The sequence below is a fragment of the Phaenicophaeus curvirostris genome, chromosome 19, assembly GCF_032191515.1.
Source record: "Phaenicophaeus curvirostris isolate KB17595 chromosome 19, BPBGC_Pcur_1.0, whole genome shotgun sequence".
NCBI lineage: Eukaryota > Metazoa > Chordata > Aves > Cuculiformes > Cuculidae > Phaenicophaeus > Phaenicophaeus curvirostris.
In genome coordinates this window covers 2,020,186-2,042,439 of record NC_091410.1, presented here as the reverse complement: position 1 = coordinate 2,042,439, position 22,254 = coordinate 2,020,186, and the positions used below count along the sequence as shown (strand labels likewise).

The window sequence follows — 22,254 nt, the reverse complement described above, 5'->3', positions numbered from 1 at the left end:
CAGTTAACAAACTATCTGAGACAATAAAGCCTCCCTTCTGTGTCTTTGGCAGCAAGTTTATCTTCACTGAAACCTTCACTTACAGCTCTATTTGGGCTACTACGTGCCTACAAGTGATAACCCACTGAAGTGCTGCAAGTGTTAACAGTATAAGTTGTTCAGGTATTTGCGGGGAAAAAGTTGTTCTTTATTTTCATCTTATAGAGATAACAGGTTAGCCACTTCCATTTATGCCCACTGAAACTTAATATTATCTTTGCTGAAAATTCTTCATGCAGTCAAAGCTTCCAATGTTATACATCCTGATTGAACACTATTCTCGTACATAAATCATCAAACGTGGCTTTCAGAAAAAGCTGGCTAGGATTTTCAAACACTAAAAGCTGTTAACAAAATCAAAGTATTTTGCATATTCAGGGAAAACAAGGAACAGTCTCATTTGACACCAGAGCAGCAAAGAACATACTGGAGATACCAAAATTAAGGAGAAGTTCTTTGCAGACCAGATACAGAAAATATAGGCATGAATAATGTTCTGAAAAGACAATACTTTATTACATATTGAAAGACTAAGCCTAAGACAAATATCACAGGCTTGCGGTATTACCAAATGTATCACACTTACCTTTGCTATTTGAAGGATGCAATCCATTGTTGGCATACGAGCGTGCCCCTCCTCAGAAATAACAATGCCATCAAAACGGGCCAGATCAAACGGAATCAAGCAGATCATGGAGAGCCATAACAACAGCATATAACGAGTTTCCCAACTCTGAAAAAGAATGGTAAAACCAAATATGCACTCCATTTTCTGGAACATATTCCAACACAGTGCATGGAGCATAAAATACCCACTAGCTCCAAGGAACCTTCAAAGTCAGACAATGAAGAGAGAACTCCGTAACTAACTGCTCTAAAACACCAAAGGATACATAATTACAAGAGATCCCAAACAGGAACACTTTAACAAAATTATTGGTCCCTCCCCTCCAAATCTGAAATCCAGACAAGTTTATTTCCTTCCCAAAGGAAAACTGCACATTGCCATTTCCCTGTTTTCTTCTCCTCCCAGCACATTAGTGCCTCCAGACACTAATATGATAGAAACACATTCTCCCTCCTGATTTCTAATGTACTATTTCCATGGAAACTACTTTAGATGTCTTTTGAGAGACAGATAGACAAAAGGGAACTTTTACAAGCACTAAAACTGTACAACTCCATCAGCAACACCAGCCAAGTGGTCAGAAGCTAGAATGTTTATTCAAGAATTATTTGTATCTAGAGCAGCAATACTGTTATTGCCTTCATAGCCAGGATTTTTTTTTCTTATAATAGATTATAATCCACCTATTTTGATAAACCTTCTGGAATTTTTATCTTTCTTTATGTAAAAATATAAGAATATGAACTACAGTATCTTGGAGCTGGACTAATTGATATTATGGGCCCCTTCCTTCTCGAGATATTCCACAATTCTATTAACTTAATACATTCTTAAAAATTCTTTGCTTAAGTATTTTTCAAACCAGAATTCTTGTCCAGAACATTCCTGGCTAAATAAAACATTAAATCAGGATACATAATGAAGTGGTGTCACATTGGTTTTCAAATTGCTAATAGGTAGAAAAAAAAAAAAATCTGAAATTCTGTGTTATTTTTCCATAGCCAGGAATACAATATCAAAAGGTAAAAAATCCAAGCCATTTGGTCTATAGTTGTGCATTTTTCTCCAATTGTCACCTCCCTCCTTTCAAAAGAAAATAAAAAAAAAAAAAATCCACCAAAATACACTCATAGCTTTGAAGATACATACTGGGAAATAACAAGCATTTTACAAAATCAAACAAAGAATATTAACTCTCCTTCACTTCCTCATCAAAACAGAGGTCCTCATATCAACTTTGAAAAACTCAAAAATTTAAAAAACTGCCTGTTCGTGTAAAGAAATAGGAATAAATACATAAAACTGAAAATACTCCATTACCTATGATTTTACTTCTATGACTTCAGCTAAATTAACAGGACTGTTAACAATATGCTTACCAGGAAGAAAACTTTTCAGCTACTCGTTTTAGAAATTCAGTATTTTTCATTGCCTTTCTAATTATTATTGTTTCAATTACTTCGATTGCTTCCATAATAAATCCAGACATTCAGTGAACACCACACAGTGTGCATGACTGCTTTAGACATTGCTTTCCAGATATTTTTCCTTACACGGTTCACCAGCTTTTTCTGTGTGAGACATAAAAGTTAAACAAAAAGTACCGCAAGTACCTCAGAGTCTTTTGGGTCCTGGTCTGCAAGCATATCCAAAACTGGCTGCAGATCACCTACTTCATGAGGAAACAGTGGGAGGAAACGTTTGTACCCTCTTACCTACAAGAGAAATTCAGAATTTAGTAAGCTATCTGGCATCATCAAGTATTGAAGATTTGGGAGCTTTGAGTAACTTCTTATAGATGATCCTCATGTAGTAAGAACAGAAAGGGTATGAATTAAGGCACTAAACACCTTAAAATTTCTCAGTTTTTACAAACTTATTTAGAATTAATGGCATGATAATTCTTGAACTTTAAACTAAGGGACTTTTTCTAAAGACTGCCTAGTCCAGCACTCCTGGCAAAGCACGGTCACCTCCAGCACGCTACAGGACCACATCCAGAAGGGCTTCTCAGTACCTACAAGGATGGAGACTCTGCACTCTCCGAGTAACCTATTCCAGCGTTCAACTCTCACAGTCAAACCCTGGTTTTTTTACGCTCAGATAGAAATTCCACAGTCTATTTCATTCTTCATCATACTTTACTCCTCTTTTCAATATGATGACTCTCATTTATCACTCAATATGTCAGTATCTGAAATTACTGGTTTTGCATTCAGACCTTGCTTGTTAGTACTCTAGATCATTAAATACCATAAGCTATCACGAAAATGATGAAAAATAGAACTAGCTTTTCACAGTACAGTTTAAAACATTTCATTGCATTATTTAGACAATTATTTAATTACTTCACTATTTTTGAAAATGTTAGATTTTGGTATTTAAACAACAAAGAAAATATTGAGAACTTACACATTTCAGTTACAGAATGTTAATTTGGGGCTTTTTTACCTTTGTAATGATGTAAAGAAATTTAAAAGCCAGGTGAACTAGCGGAGGAGAAGATACATTTTCCCATACTATATTCAACAATGAATTCATCATCCACTCTGATGAAAAGAAAGGAAAAAGAAGTGAGACTCACGTATGTAGCTTACAGTTTCTTGAACTTCTAATAATAAAAGGGGAGATAGTGGTCATATCACAGAAGTAATATCAACCACAGCAATCTTGTAATGCAAATATGAACAGATTTTCATGTATGTAAGTAAAAAAAAATAATAATTAAAGATAACGTTCCTACCTAAGTGGTGATCCAACAGGTGAGGTTGCTCCTGGTACTTGTCCATTATACCTGAAAAGGAAGATATCTTTGATAAGCTCTTCAAATTAAAGGCCCTTGATTCTAGACAGCTTTAAGTTAAGACTGCAATATTGTTGAGCTAAGTCCTGCCGCCAGCTGCAAGCCAGGTCAAAAAGTAAGTAAACTGCAGAAAAATAACTGTAAGAATACAGTCTGTCCACTTCAACATAGTAATCATTTACATACACTGAATCATGAACGTCTTTCCAGAAGTCTCTCAAATCACTGTGGACAAATCCCACAGTCAGATAAAACACAGACACGCAGTTTGTTGCTGTCCCTCACTGCAAAGGTCATGGTGGCCCATACTTTCACACATTGCTTTGTTTGTCAAATTATTGGTTGTCTTTAAAAACAACACACATGGACATCTCACAGTCAAGAAGTGCAGCAGCATGACACTTGTCTTACCCTGAGGCTAACTCAGCCATGGAGAAATTCTCCCTAGATGGCCTCGGCGTGAAACCCAGTGTATCTCTCTTCCCATGTCTGTAGCATATTTAAAGATACAATTCCACCACTGAGGAACTGTACCAAAATAGGCTTCAGGCACAGCAGAATTCTTATCTCCTTCTTTGGAGCTACCTGGCTATGGCAGAAGAACCCCACACAGTACATAATATGGACAGATACTTTGCAAGCAAAGGTGCTTTTCACAGTTCTCCGAGCCGGCTTCTTATTTTGAAGTTGAACAGAAAATTATTAGGCAAAGAACAAAGAATCCTTGACACATTTTAACCTGGACAAACAAAAACTGCTGCTGCAACTATCTGTGATCCTCAAAACTTTCACATTACTTGCTTTCTCTTGTTATCAGTAATATGCTTTCTTCCTTTGGGGAACCGACTTGAGGAAAAACAAACTGAAATCAAAAATGGAAAAAAAAACCTAAGAACAACTTGCCACAGTTTTCAGAAACAAAAGCCTATAAACCTAGAACCAACAACAGCTACAGAATGAAAGCTAGATTTCAGAAGAGATAATCAAGCATTGCACTGGAGATTGCCTGACTCATTTTAAATATCTGGTCAGAAAACAGCTCTTTAATTAGAAACTAAAGCATCTTCTTAACCCCTTCTTTTCCTGCACTTGTTTCTTCAAACAATTTTGCTCTCTATCCCCCTTCTCCACTTGTCATGTCAACACTGAACTAACAAGACATATCTCATCTGCAACAGTGCTGTAGCTGACCAGGGGATGACACTGCACAACTACTTCCAAGACAGCAGCTGTCCTCTATCAAGAAGGAAGCCTGAGCTTCTAACCATCCCACTATAATTAACGAAACATTTAGCTGTGTACAAACAATAGAACTTGTGAATACAAGAAATTCCACTAAAACTCAAAGCAGAACTGGAATTTAAAAGCAAAACCCTTATCCTGCCAAACTGCTTTCTCAGGTCGTGTTCTGGCAATCTCAAGTAAAAGCCCAAATGTAAATACTGATGTAAATCAACTGAAGACAAAGTCCTTCCAATTTAAAAAAAATATAAAATAAAATCAAACCTAAATCTTCCTACACAAGTGTAACTGCAGAATAAACTCGCAACAGTTCTCATAAAAACGAGCACCACGTTTTTGTGAATGCTTTGGAGATTTGTATTAAAATCCTCTGTAACTGACTTAGTGCATTATCGTCATACAAACTAAAGGCACTCCCTAAGCTTCAGCATTATATCCCACACATTTAGCCTTTTACCACATTTGGGATATTTTGCCCAAGAAAGATCAAATGGTACCTTATACCCTAAACAGTATATCCAAATATTGAGTAACATGTGCAGTATCAATCAGTTTTAAGTACATTGACACTGCATTGATCAGGCTGTGATAGGCATGCAGAAAGTTCATAAATAAAACTTAAACACACAGACAGTACACGTGGTATGAAAGATAGAGAGGCACAGCAAGAAGATCAGCGGGATGAGATGATGGCCTTCCAGGCACTGAGATTTTTTTCAGTAATGGCTTTTCTATCCCATCAGAGTACACCCAGGACTGTGATACTGAACAATCAAGAGTAACACAAGCGTTCTTCTCTTGCTTCCTGAACAGTTACACGTTCAGCACCGACCTCCTCAGATGGAGCAATCAGTTAAGCCAATCGAGTACAGTTCTACTGAGTCATTTCTGCAGGGTCAGACTGCCAAATTTTGGGGTTTCTGGTTTATTGCTTGCCTAGTTCATTTTTATCAAAAACACAGACATTGGATCAACATTTTGACAGTAAGTTTTTGCAATGTCACCATTTTTGCAAAAGTACTTGCAAAATGTTCGTTCATTTACTTGGATTTGTAAATACTATAAACTTTGAATTAATCTTCGCAAATTATCTGGTAGGAATATCAGATCAAATCCACAGATGTGCATTATAACAGGCTAATTACCTAGCACACTGCTACAAGCATGTATTTATACCACTTCTATGTCGAGCTAAGATCTAGAATCATTTGATTGGAAAATACCATTTTTTAGATCATTAAATCCAGCCATTCCTGTCCACGACTAAACCATCCCTGAGCACCTCGTCTGCCCACCTGCTAAAGATCTCCAGTGATGGGGACTCCACCACTGCCCAAGCAGCCTCTGCCAGTGCATGAGAACCCTTTTGGTGAAGAAATTTTTCCCTCATTTCTAATCTGGACCTGTCCTGGCACAACTTGAGGCCATTTCCTCTCATCCTGTTGCTGGTTACCCAGGAGAAGAGTCCAGCACCCACCTCACTACAACCTCCTTTCTGGGAGCTGCAGAGAGCAATGGGGTCTCCACTCAGCCTCTTCTTCTCCAGACTGAATAGCCCCAGGTCCCTCAGCCACTCCTCATAAGATTTGTTCTCCAGATCCTTCCCCAGCTTTATTCCCCTTATCTGGAAACACTCCAATCCCCCAGTGTCTTTCCTGTAGAGAGTGGCCCAAAACTGAGCCCAGGATTCAAGGTGCAGCCTCACCAAAGCTGAATACAGGGGAAGGATGACTAGCAGAATAGGTTTCATTATATGGCACAAAAGCTCAGTCACTACAGATCCAAGCTGCCTCCATGTAGATACGATCACATCATGTGCATGAAGCCACCTGCCCTTTGCACTGCCTATGAAACATAGAAGTGAAAATATGAAATTTGCATTGCAAAGCACAAAATGGATGCACTTTTAACAAGATATTAGGTACAAAATTGGTTTTATTTGACAAACATACAAGCTTTGACTGAACTACTGCCTGCATTTGAATAGGAAACTGGAGGCTAAACATGGGTCAGGATTCAGATTTCTTATATCCCAGACCTAGGGTTTTATTTACAGTAGTTAAATACTACATGGTAGCAGAAAGGAACCTACAAGAAAGCTGGGGAGGGACTATTTTCAAGGGACAGAATGTTTTTTCAATGTGATAGGAAGAGGGGCAGTAGCTTAAATTGGAAGGAGGAAGATTTGTAATAGAAAGAAATTCTTCATGATGAGGGTGGTGAGGCCCTGCCCAAGGTTGCCCAGGGAAGTTGTGGCTGCCCCATCCCTGGAGGTGTTCGAGGCCAGGATGGATGGGGCTTTGAACCTGATCCAGTGGGAGGTGTCCCTGCCCATGGCAGGGGGTTAGAACTGGATGGGCTTTGAGGTCCCTTCCAACCCAAACCAATCCATGATTCTGTGTTTAGAACACAAGATGACCAGAGTAAATCTAAACAGATCTAGGGATCTGAACAGGCTGGACCGCTGGGATAAGATCAATGACATGAGGTTTAACAAGGCCAAGTGCCGGGTCCTGCACTTGGGGCACAACAACCCCGTGCAGCTACAGACTAGGAGAAGTCTGTCTAGAAAGCTGCCTGGAGGAGAGGGACCTGGGGGTGTTGGTTGACAGCGACTGAACATGAGCCAGCAGTGGCCCAGGTGGCCAACAAGGCCAATGGCATCTTGGCTTGGATCAGAAACAGTATGACCAGCAGGTCCAGGGAGGTTATTCTCCCTCTGTACTCGGCACTGGTGAGACTGCACTTTGAATCCTGTGTTCAGTTCTGGGCCCCTCACCACAAGAAGGATGTTGAGGCTCTGGAGCGAGTCCAGAGAAGAGCAATGAAGCTGGTGAAGGGGCTGGAAAACAAGTATTACGAGGAGCGACTCAGGGAACCAGGGTTGTTTAGCCTTAAGGAGGCTGAGGGGAGACCTTATTGCTCTTTACATCTACCTGAAAGGAAGTTGTAGAGAGGAGAGTACCAGCCTCTTCTCCCAAGTGACAGGGGACAGGATGAAAGGGAATGGCCTCAAGCTCCACCAGGGGAGGTTTAGGCTGGACATTAGGAAAAAATTCTTCACAGAAACGGTCATTGGGCACTGGAACAGGCTGCCCAGGGAGGGGGTTGAGTCACCTTCCCTGGAGGGGTTTAAAAGATGGGTAGATGAGGTGCTCAGGGCCATGATTTAGTGTTTGATAGGAATGGTTGGACTCGATGATTCTACGGCTCTGTAAACTGCGGGCTGATTAAGTTCCAGCAGTATCACTAGCCCAGAATCCGCGTTTTAGTCCGGCTTTGGCAGTGGGGCCCTTTCAGCACCACACGCCCGTACTCCCTCGAGCGCTGCGCTCACCTAGGAACTTCTCCACGGCCATTTCTCGAGACGCCCGCTGCCCGCAGACCGCACCCAGGCTGCTGAGCAGCGCCGCGACCTCCTGGCTCTCGCTGAAACTCTCCAGGACGCTTCTCGCGGCGACAGCCCTGGGCTCCTGGCCCCACGCCTCCTCCGGCCCCGCTCCGTCCATGCCGCGGGGCTGCTGGGGCTGAGGAAGGCGGGGCGGGGGGTCAGACCGGGGCGCGGGTCAGAGCGGGGGCGGGCGGGTCAGACCCGGAGAACCCGCCCCGCACCGGCAGCTTCGTACGAGCCACCCCGCCAGCCGCCGCCGCTCGCCGAGCCCACCCTGCGCGCGCCGCCGGGCGCGCCTCCCGCCTACGGAGCGGCGCGCAGGACAAACGGCTGAAGGGACGGCTGCGCGCCGCGCGGGAACCGCCTGAGGGGCGGGTCGCGAGGGGCTGAGGGGGGCGGGGCTCGTCCTCCTGCTTCTGAAGGTCGTGGGGGGGGGGGGTGGAGTTAGGGGTTAAGGGTTGGGTCTGCGAGGGTTATTGCCATGTAGGTGGCAGAGGATGTTAGAGCTGTTAGGGTTAGAATCATAGAATAGTTTGGATTGGAAAGGACCTTGAAGATAGAATCATAGAATCACAGAATCACAGAATAACCAGGTTGGAAGAGACCCACCAGATCATCGAGTCCAACCGTTCCTATCAAACGCTAAACCATATCCCTCAGCACCTCGTCCACCCGTGCCTTAAACCCCTCCAGGGAAGGTGACTCAACCACCTCCCTGGGCAGCCTGTTCCAGTGCCCAATGACCCTTTCTGTAAAGAATTTTTTCCTAATGTCCAGCCTAAACCTCCCCCGGCGGAGCTTGAGGCCATTCCCTCTCGTCCTGTCCCCTGTCATTTGGAAGAAGAGGCCAGCACCCTCCTCTCCACAACCTCCTTTCAGGTAGTTGTAGAGAGCAATGAGGTCTCCCCTCAGCCTCCTCTTCTCCAGGCTAAACACCCCCAGCTCTCTCAGCCGTTCCTTGTAAGACCTGCTCTCCAGCCCCCTCACCAGCTTTGTTGCTCTTCTCTGGACTCGCTCCAGAGCCTCAACATCCTTCTTGTGGTGAGGGGCCCAGAACTGAACACAGGATTCGAGGAGCGGTCTCACCAGTGCTGAGTCCAGAGGGAGGATAACCTCCCTGGACCTGCTGGCCACGCCGTTTCTGATCCAAGCCAAGATGCCATTGGCCTTCTTGGCCACCTGGGCCACTGCTGGCTCATATTCAGTCGGCAGTCAACTAACACACCCAGGTCCCTCTCCTCCAGGCAGCTTTCTAGACAGACTTCTCCTAGTCTGTAGCTGCATAGGGTTGTTGTGCCCCAAGTGCAGGACCCGGCATTTGGCCTTGTTAAACCTCATGCCATTGGACTCTGCCCAGCGGTTCAGCCTGTCCAGATCCCTTTGCAGAGCTTCTCTACCCTCCAGCAGATCGACACTTCCACCCAGCTTAGTGTCGTCTGCAAACTTGCTCAGGGTGCACTCGATGCCTTCATCCAGGTCACTGATGAAGACATTGAACAGGGCTGGACCCAGCACTGAGCCCTGGGGAACCCCACTTGTCACTGGCCTCCAGCTGGATTTCACGCCATTTACCACCACTCTCTGGGCCCTCCAGCCAACCAGTTTTCCACCCAGGAGAGTGTGCGCCTGTCCAGGCCAGAGGCTGACAGTTTCTCAAGCAGAATGCTGTGAGAAACTGTGTCAAAGGCTTTAATAACCAGGTTGGAAGAGACCCACCGGATCATCGAGTCCAACCATTCCTATCAAACACTAAAACATGTCCCTTAGCACCTCGTCCACCCATCCCTTAAACCCCTCCAGGGAAGGGGACTCAACCACCTCCCTGAGCAACCTGTTCCAGTGCCCAATGACCCTTTCTGTGAAGAATTTTTTCCTAATGTCCAGCCTGAACCTCCCCTGGCGGAGCTTGAGGCCATTCCCTTTCGTCCTGTCCCCTGTCACTTGGAAGAAGAGGCCAGCACCCTCCTCTCCACAACCTCCTTTCAGGTAGTTGTAGAGAGCAATGAGGTCTCCCCTCAGCCTCCTCTTCTCCAGGCTAAACACCCCCAGCTCTCTCAGCCGTTCCTTGTAAGACCTGCTCTCCAGCCCCCTCACCAGCTTTGTTGCTCTTCTCTGGACTCGCTCCAGAGCCTCAACATCCTTCTTGTGGTGAGGGGCCCAGAACTGAACACAGGATTCGAGGAGCGGTCTCACCAGTGCTGAGTCCAGAGGGAGGATAACCTCCCTGGACCTGCTGGCCACGCCGTTTCTGATCCAAGCCAAGATGCCATTGGCCTTCTTGGCCACCTGGGCCACTGCTGGCTCATATTCAGTCGGCTGTCACCCAACACCCCCAGGTCCTTCTCCTCCAGGCAGCTTTCTAGACAGACTTCTCCTATTCTGGAGCTGCACAGGGTTGTTGTGCCCCAAGTGCAGGACCCGGCATTTGGCCTTGTTAAACCTCATGCCGTTGGACTCTGCCCAGCGGTCCAGCCTGTTCAGATCCCTTTGCAGAGCCTCCCTACCTTCCAGCAGATCGACACTTCCACCCATCTTAGTGTCATCCGCAAACTTGCTAAGGGTGCACTCGATGCCTTCATCCAGGTCATTGATAAAGACATTGAACAGGGCTGGACCCAGCACTGAGCCCTGGGGAACCCTACTTGTCACTGGCCCCACTTGTCACTGGCCAGTCACAGTATTGAATGTTTTACCTTGTTACACCTCCACTCTGAATGCGCTCCCAATACCAGAAGTTACAGCAGACATGCGCAGTCACCCTGTCTTTGACTTCACAGAAAATTAACTCCAGGAATTGGGGTAGCTGACACATTAAGATGGGGTGAGGGATTATCTCCAGTGCTGCTCGTTTGCTTCATTGATGATAAATGGAATCCCTTGTCAGGACATTCGAACAGATGACATTTATTTCCTGGGATCCAGGAACTCCATCTGTGCTCAGTTACCTGATCTTCAGGCTCAAATTAGTCAAGACAAACCACAGTCACACAACGCAGGCACACTGAATGCCTGGCTTCTGCAAAGCAAATATTAGGGAGGGAGAAATCACAAGCTCCCATGGACTCTGCTCCTCTCCTCATGAAATCCCACCTCGAGTCCTGTGTCTGATTCTGGAATATCCAATGTAAGAACAATTTGGAACTGTTGGAACAAGTCCAGAGGAGACCATGAAGATGATCCAAGGGCTGAAGCACCTCTGATATGAGGACAGGCTGAGAGGGTTGGGGTTGTTCAACCTGGAGAAAAGAAGGCTCCAGGGAAACCTTAGAGCAGCTTCCAGTACCTGAAGAAGGCTACAGGAAAGTTGGGGAGGGACTTTTTACAAGGGTGTGGAGTGATAGGATGAGGAAGTTGGCTTTACATTGGAAGGGGGAAGATTTAGATTACACATTAGGAAGAAATTCTTCACAATGAGGATGGGGAGACACTGGCATAGGTTGTCCAGAGAAGTTGTGGCTGCTGCCCCCTCCCTGGAGGTGTTCATGGCCCAGCTGGATGGGGCCTTGGGCAGCTTTACCCAGTGGGAGGTGACCTTGCCCATGGCAGAGGGTTGGAACTGGATGATCTTTAAGGTCACCTCTAACCCAAACCATGCTGTGATAACTCTTGCAGCCTTTCACTACTTATAGGGGGCTTATAGGAAAGATGGGAGAAATCTTTTTAGTAGGGTCTGTAGCAGCAGGACAAGGGGTAATGATTTTAAACTAAAAAAGGGTAGGTTTAGACTAGGTATTAGGAAGACTTTTTTTACACTGAGGGTGGGATGCACTGGCACGGGTTGTCCAAATAGGTGGTAAATGCCCCATCCCTGGAAACATTCAAGGTCAGACTGGATTGGGCTTTAGGCAATCTGATCTGGTTGAAGATGTACCCGCTCACTGCAGGGGGATTGGACTGGATGACCTTCATGGTCCCTTCCAACCCAACCCATTCTATGATTCTATAACTTTCCAATGAGATACAGGTATGTTTGTTAACAAGAATGGACACCAGCATGCATACACTTCGCTGCTTTCTCAAACCTGGCTCTTCCAGCTATCAGCTATGATTTCAGATGTTTTCTTAACTTTATTATTCCTCTTTTCCACTAATTAGAATTGTATTGAGTTATAACCATACCATTTTGACATCCCCTAATTGTAGCCCAAATTAAAAGGAAGCAGAAAATGTTAACCACTTGTTATTACATTGACAGAGAGTAAAATTACATCATTGTTAAAGTCGCAAGGTACACTGACATGCTGAGACTGCAGATTCAGGTACCCACCAAGAGATTAAGGCACAGATGAGGCCAGATGTTGCCAATAACCACTTAACTTAGAAAGGGGAAGAGAAAAGGGGTAAAAAGAAAGAAGAAGAAGAAAAAAAGGAGGGGGTGGAAAGAGAGTACACGAGATAGTGAAAGTTGCCACTGGGGTTCTGCAATGTCCCCCAGGTCTCGCTCTACCCTGTCCCCTGATTCTGTCTTGTGGGGTGTGATGGGGATCTGGTCCTGAAGAAGGGCTGCAAGCCCCTGCAGCTTCAGTGTCCTTTTATACCATCTCTGCTGCAGAGGCCATACAATCCACGCACAGGCCAAATTAGACAGTTCAGTCAGAGGATGACATGTGGCTGTCATGAGCTAACAGCCTGTGCAGCCTCTGTTACATGGCCTGTAAGCCAGAGCCTGCCAATCCATTTTGTGCCACAAGCCACCACAAGTAAAGCAGACATGGTTATACAGATTTCCCTACATATCTTTTTTCTTCATGTCATTGTTATAGCTGTTCAGAATCTTATTTTTTCCTTGAGCACCACAAAACACATTGTTTGAGATGAACATAAAATCCAGCAGTAACAATTATCTAATTGAAAGTTCATGAAATCTCTATAGCGCAGCTGCTGCTTTTCCAGGCTACTGGAGTTCTCACAAACAGTGCAGTATTTTACTTCAGCAGGATATGAACCTGTGCTAGCAAGTGAGTGTATAAGGTGAAAATTACACAATCACTCTTAATATTTAGTGAGGCTAAAAAGCATAGAAAACATTTGCATGTCAGGTGTTTTATCATCAACATCAAAAAAGTGCAAACACATTTGAGGACTTTTTAATATAATGTTTTAGGAATGACAACCGTCTCAAGCCTAAATACATATGTTCATTCATTCTTATTCAAACTTTCAGATTCACATCAGCATTTGTAGGACTGCCTTCATATATTGTTTCTTTACAACTTTCTTCCATTAAAGAACTTGAATTTGTTCATGTGCTCTAGTTCTCATTGTATGCCAATATTTTTGTCGCATGGTTTTCTCCCCAAATTCTCATTGACTACATCTTCGGTAAAAACAGAACAGTTAAGAATATTAAAAAATATTATAAAGCCATTGGATTTGGCAGTGTTCCTTCAGTAACCCAGCAGCAGCAGCAAAGATGAGCTTTGCTTACATTATTTTCTAAAACTGAAAATACATCAAGCACCACATAATACAGCTGCCAAAGATGCTTTCTTGTCATCAAAACACTAAGCCTTCCTCCCACCTTTTTTACAAAATTATTTAAGTATGTTACTGTCATAGTACAATACATTAAAATATCACACTAAAACTATCATATGTTCCTATCAACCTTGTGGGTTAATAATCCACTTTCTGACCATATCATGAACTACAGAGACATTCCTTTTACGAAATACTGTAATTTAGTCTTTCATAGAAAACCAAAAGCATGTCAGTAGATTACATTAAAGTTAATACTAGAAATGTAATTATTTCTATATGCAACACTTATCATGGGAAAGATGTCAGAAAACTAAATCGGAAAAATGAATGGAGATGTAAGGAGATCATTATTACTTCCAGCACCACAATCCCACCACAGCAGCAACCCATACTGAACTGCTGGCAGAGAAGCAGCAGAAGTGGGAAGTTGCAAACACCTGGAACCATGGCAGAGGAGGAGTAAGACTGCAGAGTAGAGTGAGGCTGACTTTCCCGCTGCTTTTCAAAGCTAGTTGAGTTCTCACAAACAATGCAGTATTTTACTTTAGCAGGGTATGAACCTGTGCTAACAAGTGAGTGTATAAGGTGAAAATTACACAATCACTCTTAATATTTAGTGAGGCTAAAAAGCATAGAAAACATTTGCATGTCAGGTGTTTTATCATCAACATCAATTCCTAGTTTGTGATACTTCTGACAAACAGGGCCTGCTCACTACTAAGGGACTATGTCAGAGTTTCTCATACCTACTTGGTTACTTTAGCAGTTTCCTCATTATATTGAGGGTAGACCTCCTGTACCCAGTTCCAAAATGGTTCCAGTGGTTTATGTAATTAAAGAGCTGATACAATTTGTTTCGTTTCTCAAATCCCGGGGCTTTGGGTATTTTACTGTGATAGGCAGAGAAAAAACAGCTGCTAAACCCTCCAAACATCCCAGCAATGGCCAGTTCAAATTCCGAATGGCCATAGAAGGAAGCAGGGTCAAAGATCACTGGTCCAGAGTCATCCTCAGCCACATTTCCTGCCCACAGGTCCCCATGCAGGAGAGCGGGAATAACTTCTGTGTCACAGAACATTTCAGGAATCTTAGGCTGAAAAAGCATGAACAAACATGCAACAATTAAAGAGTGTGGAACAAAATATTAAAGCATCACACTGTGGTATAAAAGAGATTAAGCTGGCTCAATATTCTCCACTTCGATTCCTCATGGGGTGCTTTTCAGTTTGATAGCTATAAGCATAAACCTAGACTGTAACCCAGTAATAAATGTTCTTGATTATTCTTGACAGGCTTTGCAAACCATTTAATTCACACTCTAGCATCAAGATCAAGAATTAATGTATTTTTCTAGACATAGATAATATTGGCTGTCACAAGAAATAAAACAATTTAAATTTCACTTAAATTAAAAGGTTTAGTAGCAAAAAGGACAGCAGTGAACGTCTGTACCAGTTAACCAGAATTAGAGGAACAAAGCAGTGACGCAGAGCTCGCAGTGGAACACATTCCTGGCTGCTGCCCAGGAGCTGCACAGAGCATGACTCAGCTGCATGAGCAGCTCAGCTGGGAGCCTGAAGCAAGTGAAAAAAAAATAATTGCCAGGGCAGCAGAATTTCATCTGTTTTGCAACACCAAGTTCTTAGATGGAATTTACCATATTATTATTATTAGCTGTATTCTAAGAAATCAATGTTAATGCTGAACTGCTGGTTTATTTTTGCTGTCTATTAAAAAACCTGACAAAGTAACATGAATTATTTCTAGCTGACACTGTTGCTGGCCTGGCTGTGAAGGCAGTTCAGTTCCTGCTGCTCTTTAAAAGCAAAGTAAATCTCTTATAAAACACCTTTAAAATTCCACTGATACATATTTTCTAATACTCCAACCAGATTTAAGACATGGTTCATACTTTTAGCTGAGACCAAAGTTCTCTGACTTCTCTGTCTCCATAATCTCTTTCAATCAAATCCAATTGAGCTTGGAGCCGATGACGGATAAAGAAGGAAGGCCAGTCACTCTGCCACTCATTCACCTAGAAAATATAATACAAAGGGTTGTAATAATCAGTTTGAACTATACATAGTCAGTATTAATAATCCATAAGTTAAAATGTTCAATGCTTGCCACAATGGCCCAGACAATGTCAACATTGCCCATGACATTTGAGTTGGTTGGTCATTTGGAAGCGATGCTTTCTTTCATGCTGAGGTGGGGCTGTCTCTAATATGAGATATAAGCTAAGATTCTGGTTGTTTTCATTCATTCAAATTTTCTTAATGTATTTTCACGAGAGAGCTTCTGGTGAGATCATTTCCATTGTTCCGTATTATATTCCAAAATGTTTCTAGAAATGCAGAAGTATTCCTTCATTTTTATTGGGTGATGCATTTCTAATTTGGTGAAAAGTTGTACTTAGCCAAGAGTCTGTAATATTGAAAATTCATTCAGTTTAACAGTAGAATGAAATTCTACCATGCACAGAGCCAGCACGTGTTATCCCAGAGAGTCCCTCTCAATGTCTTATGAGATGTCACACAGGATGAAGCCCTCTTGTAATTTCAGATCCATAGAGTGGTGGTTTAGGAAAAACAAACCCAAGACATTGCTTGTGAAGGAATACTTATTTTATGAATTATTACCAAGATAATGAACGACCACATAATTTCAAACTCTTATTCGACCTGCTGTGCCTGCTTGCTCCATGCACTGCAGCAAGCTCCAGCACTGAAGAGCCATGACATTACCTTCCCTGCCAGCACTGAGAGCAAAACTGTGACCATAAAGCTGAAGGCCAAGGAAATGAGCTTTTGCACAAGATTATAGAACTCTATTAAGTACATGTTACCTCTCATACCTGAGGTATATAACCACAGCAAGTCACTGTATGGAATCCAAACTGAGCCATGTACTGAGCCTCAGAGTGATGAGCTCCTTTACCTAAACCCAAAATAAATATTGGGAGTTTTGTGATCCTGACATAGTAAAGTTTGCAAACACAGAACTAGATTTCAGAGAATAGGCACAGAGAACAATTTTGAGCAATAAGTTACACTGATTTCATGGTCAGACCTTCTCTCAAGATGGAAAGAACTTTCTTAAGCTTGCAGACACTGAATGGAAATGAAGACACAATTAGTAACAGTGAGCAAATTCCCATTGGAGAACTGTGTTAAACATTCAGGAACAAAGTCCAGATGGCAGATTTGCAATCTCCTGTTTTGACACTTGAATATGCTGTCATTAAACGTGACCTTATTTTGATTTGTGCACTATTTGTGACCTACTGGTAATATGGCTTTCACTCAAAACCAAGAGATTATATGTCCACCACTAAGAGTTGAGCTTGATCCATCCCTGAAGTCACAGTAAAGACACAGATACAGCCTGGTGGGTCAGATTTTAATACTATCAACTCTAAAAGAATAATTTTGGTTTTTTTTTTCCATTTACACCTAAATCCACTTTCCAAAGCATTACGGAAAGGTGTTTTCATTAATGTCAGTAGAAACTACATCCTGATGTTACACTGCAGAATTACAGTTGGCTTCAAGGAGCAGCAATTGTTGTATATTTTGCTACATATCTAAGTTAAAGAATGAAATCCCCAACAGCTTTAAAGGGGAACTTAATGATGCGTTTACTAACTGGGATCATATTCTGTAACAAGTTAATTGTCTGACCTAACAGCAAACAAAGAAAGAGGAGGTCTGTAAGGTCAAGAACATTTTAAGAGATTGATGGTACATGAGGCTGAAAGGCTTCACTGACGCTGAAAAATACAACTCATCCAAATGTTGAGTTTGATAGGAAATGTTGAAAGCTGTAAATAGCAAATATTAGCACCGTTATATACAACCATTTTATACAACAAACATATACCGTTTTATACAACAAAGTATATACAAAACGAAGAATTAAGAACAAATTAATTTAGTCTTGTCAAAGTTTAAAACATATGTTTATAAATCAAAACAATTATAGCTTCTGTGTATATAATGCATGTTTGAGAAGAGTGGCACAGGGACAGGAGAGGCAGATCTCCTCGTGAAACAGTGTCCCAATATTGACTTTAATTATCATTAAAACTCTAATGCAATACTGCACCACAGCCAAGTGAACAATTTCATTTGTTATTTGGTACATGATAGCAGTACTCTACCGATTGTGTTTCCCTCCTTTCTCAATTTCTCTCCAAGTTTCTGGTTATAAAGATGAAGATCTGCTATCTGCTCTCCAAGCTTTGAGGAATATCTATAGGACAAAAAAAAGCAAAGCAAAACTGAAACAAAAAAAGTGAATGAAAGAGAGAAAAAATCTCAGTTAAATATAGACAAGTATATTTTTGGCAAATATAGAACCTTAATGAACTTCACAACTAAAGAACAGGGAGAAAATGTCTGGACAATGACTCTGACAAGACAAATTGTAACAGATAATAAAATGAACAAAAGTCAAGGCTCTTGTAAGAAAGGCAAACAGAACACCAGGCTGTATGAACAGGAGCACAAGGTTCAGAAACTGCAGCCAGGAGGACTGAGGTTAGACATTAGAAAATCCTTCCTAGAAAACATGGATGGATTAGAATGAATTGTTTGGGAATGCTGTGGAATTGCCATTATTCTCCTGATAAAAATAGATAGGTTGGATAAACAACTGCCAGATGAGCCTTAGGCAGTCCTGTTTTCCCAGGGAGGTCTGGGGTGAAGGAGATAACTCCTGAAAGCCTGTGTCCAGTCTATGACTCCTGAGTTCCACGTGCAGGTTGGTTGTGGAAGAATTCCATTAGGCCATTAAGCCTAATAAAGGGTCTTCTGTCCATCAGACAGGAGTCCATGCCTCAATCCCCTCAGTTGGTGAACAGGAAGTGGAATTTCATGTTGTCTTTCCATTTAGTTCTTTCTCACCCTGGTGCCTTTGACCTTGCTCACTGACTGCAGTCGTACATGAAGATTACACTGAGAGAAGCAGAGGTTTCAGAGACAGAAGCAGTTGGTGAGTTTCAAGAGAATTGACAGGCGGGGGATGAAACTCCAATGGAAAATCTCGTGAGGGGAAGATGGGCTGAGCACAGACAATTTCACGTTCCTTTTAGTAGCATCTTAACACTGGGGACAAGCACACAAAGCTCTAGACTGGTGACAACATTGCCATTCCTATTGCAAGGAGGGGAGCAGGGAAGAGCAATCCATGGGGAAGGAGCATACAAACACACACATAGAGGTATGTTGGGGTTTTTAATATGTACACGTACACACATACTGATTTTGACAGATATAAGCTCTTTCTCTGAGAGAATAGAGAGGTTCTCACGAAGGTTTCTGACTGACTGTAAGACATAAGAAAAGATACCTCAAAACAGTAAAGAGAGAGATATGCATGGACATACTTGCTGAGGTGCTTCATCTTCAGGTACTCCATGACAAACATCGCTCCTCCTCCAGGCAGGTCAATCAAATTCATAGGCTGGGGCACTCGCACAATGTTGGTTTGCCGAATGGCTTCCAAACTTGCTCTTTCTCCTTCAAACATTTGTCTAGCCTGTCAAGGAATGAGAATGTCCTCGGGATGGTACTCTGGGGTAAATCACCTTATTTCCAAAGTAACAAGGAGTTAATTCATCCTGATAACAGAATGTCGCTGCAGCAAGGGTCTAGTCCACTCAGAGAAGCTTGAGTACCTTAATCCTAGCTTCTCTTTTTTTCCCAAATTCACCTCAAGGCAGTAAAATTTGTCACATTTCATCATGGTTTCCAGCTGCTTATGGGGACACCAAACTCCTCAGATGTAAGAGCATCTCTGAGGATAATGCCCTGGGCCTCTTCCCTCAAAACCAGAGATGACCACTACTAGATGAAGTCAAAGATTGAACCCTTACACCGGTCCTCCTGTCCATGCAGATCAATGCCACTGGATGGAGACAACAGTACATCCAGTAAGCCTATAGGCTATGTTTTTTAAATAAAGAAGCCGCTCTTCTCAGCAGTTTTAGGATGGATTTAATATTGACAAAGCAAATTCCAGGTTCATTGTGGAGTTACAAAGAGCAGTTGAGCACTGTATTTGTTTAGTAGTAGAACAGTCAAGAACTTCCTGAAAAATTGCAAGAATCTTACTGCTAGAAATACAAAAAGCAACGGGGAAGTTTGAAACCTCTGTAGCTTGAAAATAATACATGAGTTTTAGCACTGGCGCCCTGTTTCCCTCTTCCCTCCCTTCCACTATTCCATCCTCCCAAATGAAATCGGAAAAAGAATGCAATGAATGCAAATTCAGCTTTAGATGTTTCTGATCTCTCAGTACTACAATAACTGCTCTGTACTCAGTCTCTTTTTTAAATATTGCATGCTGTGGAAGGTTATCACATTCCATTACATCCCAAACCTGCTGCATGAACACTTGAAATAAAATAAATTACAGCTTTAAAAAACTGAAAGAAAAACCTGAATGATTAAAATTCAGCCTGAAAATGCAGAAGTCTAAATTATAAACTATCAGATGCTTTTGAAAGAAAAAGCTCTCTAAATGCCATAACTTCAGTAGTTAAATGTCTGCCAGCATTAACCTGAGGTTTGTGGTTGATTTTAACAAATACTCGTCCGCTGTCAGTTTCATAAGCTTGGCCTTGGCTGATGCATCCTCCTCCAGGGCTCCCAAGTGCTTTCAAAACAGAAGTTTTCAATTCTGCTTTCAGGATCTTTTCCGTGGTCATTCCCAGACCGCCGCAGCCGCTTTCTGCTAAATCCCCTGCAAAACAAGATGACAGAACTGGGTCCTTCTGTCACTGTCACTGCTGTGAGGCAGAAAGGGCCACCTAAGAAGGGGTGAAAAAAAAAAGCAGCCAAAAAAATAACAATCCAGAGATAATATTTCAAAATGCTTTGCTCTAATGGAATTTTATAACTGTATCTGAAAAGTAAAATTCTTTAGAAATATTTTCTAGAATAAAATAGAGACGCATGTCCTGGGTCCTTTCTCAACAGTGCTGAGAGCTGCTGGTACTTGTAGTTTGGATCTGTTTTTCTCTTTTAAGCTCTGTGCTCTCATTGTAGCAGAGGTCATCTTTAAACCTGTCCACTAGAGGGAGGTTAAATGCAATAATACAAATTGCACACCGGCTCTATTGTTGTTATCAGCAATATGAAAAACAAAGTCGCAATCCATAAGGATGCAATTAAATCCTGCTGCTGACCACAAGGAAGTTACCAGAAATACCAAGTCAGTAAGACAGGGAAGTGTTCAAGGCTGGATATTGGCAACTGAAAATGCATAGTAAAAGCACCAAGCTTGTAACAAAGAAATTTAGTATATTTTTTCTGTATGTTTCTCCAGATATAACAGGATTGTTAAGGCCTCATTTCACCTTTTGAACATCCCCTGGGCACTGCTGAATTTAATCACTTTATACTTGCAAAGTGCAAGGACACCCTCAAGTATAAAATGTTCAACCTTGAGAATAAGGTACAATAATCCAGATCCTACATTTGTTTTAATCATATCTGTATAAAGATAACATATTTGGTTCAATGGCTGTGACCAACTCCCAGCACATCACAATCCATGGAAGAGGCTGTGGTTCCTGTTCTTCCTTAAAGCAGCGATGTCTACTATCTCCCCAGGGAATTTCTGGATTCATTTCCCATCATTGCACTGTGGTTGACACATGGGTTTTGGCAGAGAAAGCAACGATTACCAGGCAAATCCTGGCTTCATTTTGGTCAGCTTTATTACTGCAATCACAAATGGAGGGAATGATATCCTCAGTTGCAATGGAGCACCTGGGGAAAGGGTTAAAGACTTCTGGCAACAAAGTAAATGCCATGAGCAGGAACTCTTCTTTCTGCATAGGGAAAGATGCTCTAATTCATTCTTCTTTTTGCCTTTTAAGGTCAATGAAACCAAACAAAAGCAATCAAATCTCCACCAAACAAAACCTGCCAGATGTCTGCTGGAGGTACCACATGGCAGAGGAGAAACAGTCCAGGAGGTTCCTGAAGTGTGTGGAAGAGAACTTCCTGACATAGCTGGTGAGGCAGATGACCAGGGAAGGTGCCCAGTGGACCTGTGGTTCAGAACAGAGAAGGACTGGTGGGAGATGGGATTGTTGGAGGCTGTCTTGGGCACACCAGCCATGAAATGACAGAGGAGGAAATGACAGGCTCATTTTGGAGCCCTGAAGAGGGGGTCAGCAAAACAGCCACCTTGGATTGCCAGAGAGTGGACTTTGGCCTGTTTAGGAGCGTGGTTCACAGAGCCCTGTGGAAGGCAGCCCTGGAGGGAACTGGAGTCCAGGGAGGCTGGACACTTCATAGAGGAAGGCTGAAAGGCACGGGAGCAGGATGTCTCCATGCACCACAAGACAAGCTGGTGGTGAAGAGACCAGCCTAGGCTGAACAGAGAGCTCTGTCTGGAACTCAAGGAAAAAAGTAGAGTTTATGGCTTTTGGAAGAAGTGGCCAGCAACTCAGGAGGGCTACAAAGGTGGTGTAAGGTTATGCAGGGATAACATCGGAAGGACCAAAGCCCAACTAGGACTTAATCTGGCTGCTGTGGTAAAGGCTCACTCTCCTTGGGGCAAACCCCTGCTGAGTCACTCTCTGCTTTGGCAGTGGTGGTTGCCACTGCCCTCCTGGGCCAGGCTGTCATTGAGGGGTTGGCAATGTGTCTTTGC

The 22,254-nt window shown here is 42.7% G+C and overlaps 2 protein-coding genes across 2 annotated transcripts in view; both read right to left on the bottom strand.

The window, feature by feature from the left end:
* TBCD (tubulin folding cofactor D) overlaps nt 1–8,299 on the bottom strand; it is a 132,229-nt gene extending 123,930 nt beyond the window's left edge. Inside the window, exons 1-5 of the mRNA XM_069872308.1 lie at nt 8,050–8,299; nt 3,411–3,461; nt 3,119–3,216; nt 2,281–2,382; nt 626–772 (exon numbers count right to left, since the gene is read on the bottom strand). Of these exons, the coding sequence (XP_069728409.1) occupies nt 626–772; nt 2,281–2,382; nt 3,119–3,216; nt 3,411–3,461; nt 8,050–8,221 (570 nt within the window). The 5' untranslated portion in view covers nt 8,222–8,299. The remainder of the gene's footprint in view (nt 1–625; nt 773–2,280; nt 2,383–3,118; nt 3,217–3,410; nt 3,462–8,049) is intronic.
* Nucleotides 8,300–13,174: 4,875 nt separating this feature from the next.
* On the bottom strand, nt 13,175–20,379 carry FN3K (fructosamine 3 kinase). The gene is made up of 6 exons (XM_069872497.1): nt 20,150–20,379; nt 18,974–19,125; nt 17,747–17,838; nt 16,442–16,524; nt 15,497–15,619; nt 13,175–14,677 (listed from the first exon to the last, which is right to left on the bottom strand). The coding sequence occupies exons 1-6, from the start codon at nt 20,294–20,296 to the stop codon at nt 14,339–14,341; spliced, it is 936 nt and encodes a 311-aa protein (XP_069728598.1). The 5' UTR covers nt 20,297–20,379; the 3' UTR covers nt 13,175–14,338.
* Nucleotides 20,380–22,254: the final 1,875 nt, after the last annotated feature.

Bases quoted from the DNA above. Each gene is read 5' to 3' on its own strand.
- FN3K (XM_069872497.1), bottom strand. From the start codon at position 20,296: ATGACCACGGAAAAGATCCTGAAAGCAGAATTGAAAACTTCTGTTTTG. The intron at 19,126-20,149 runs GTTAATGCTGGC...ATTCCTTGACAG, and splicing joins AAATCAACCACAAACCTCAG to GCTAGACAAATGTTTGAAGG. The intron at 15,620-16,441 runs GTATGAGAGGTA...TATATTTTCTAG, and splicing joins GCTGTGGTTATATACCTCAG to GTGAATGAGTGGCAGAGTGA.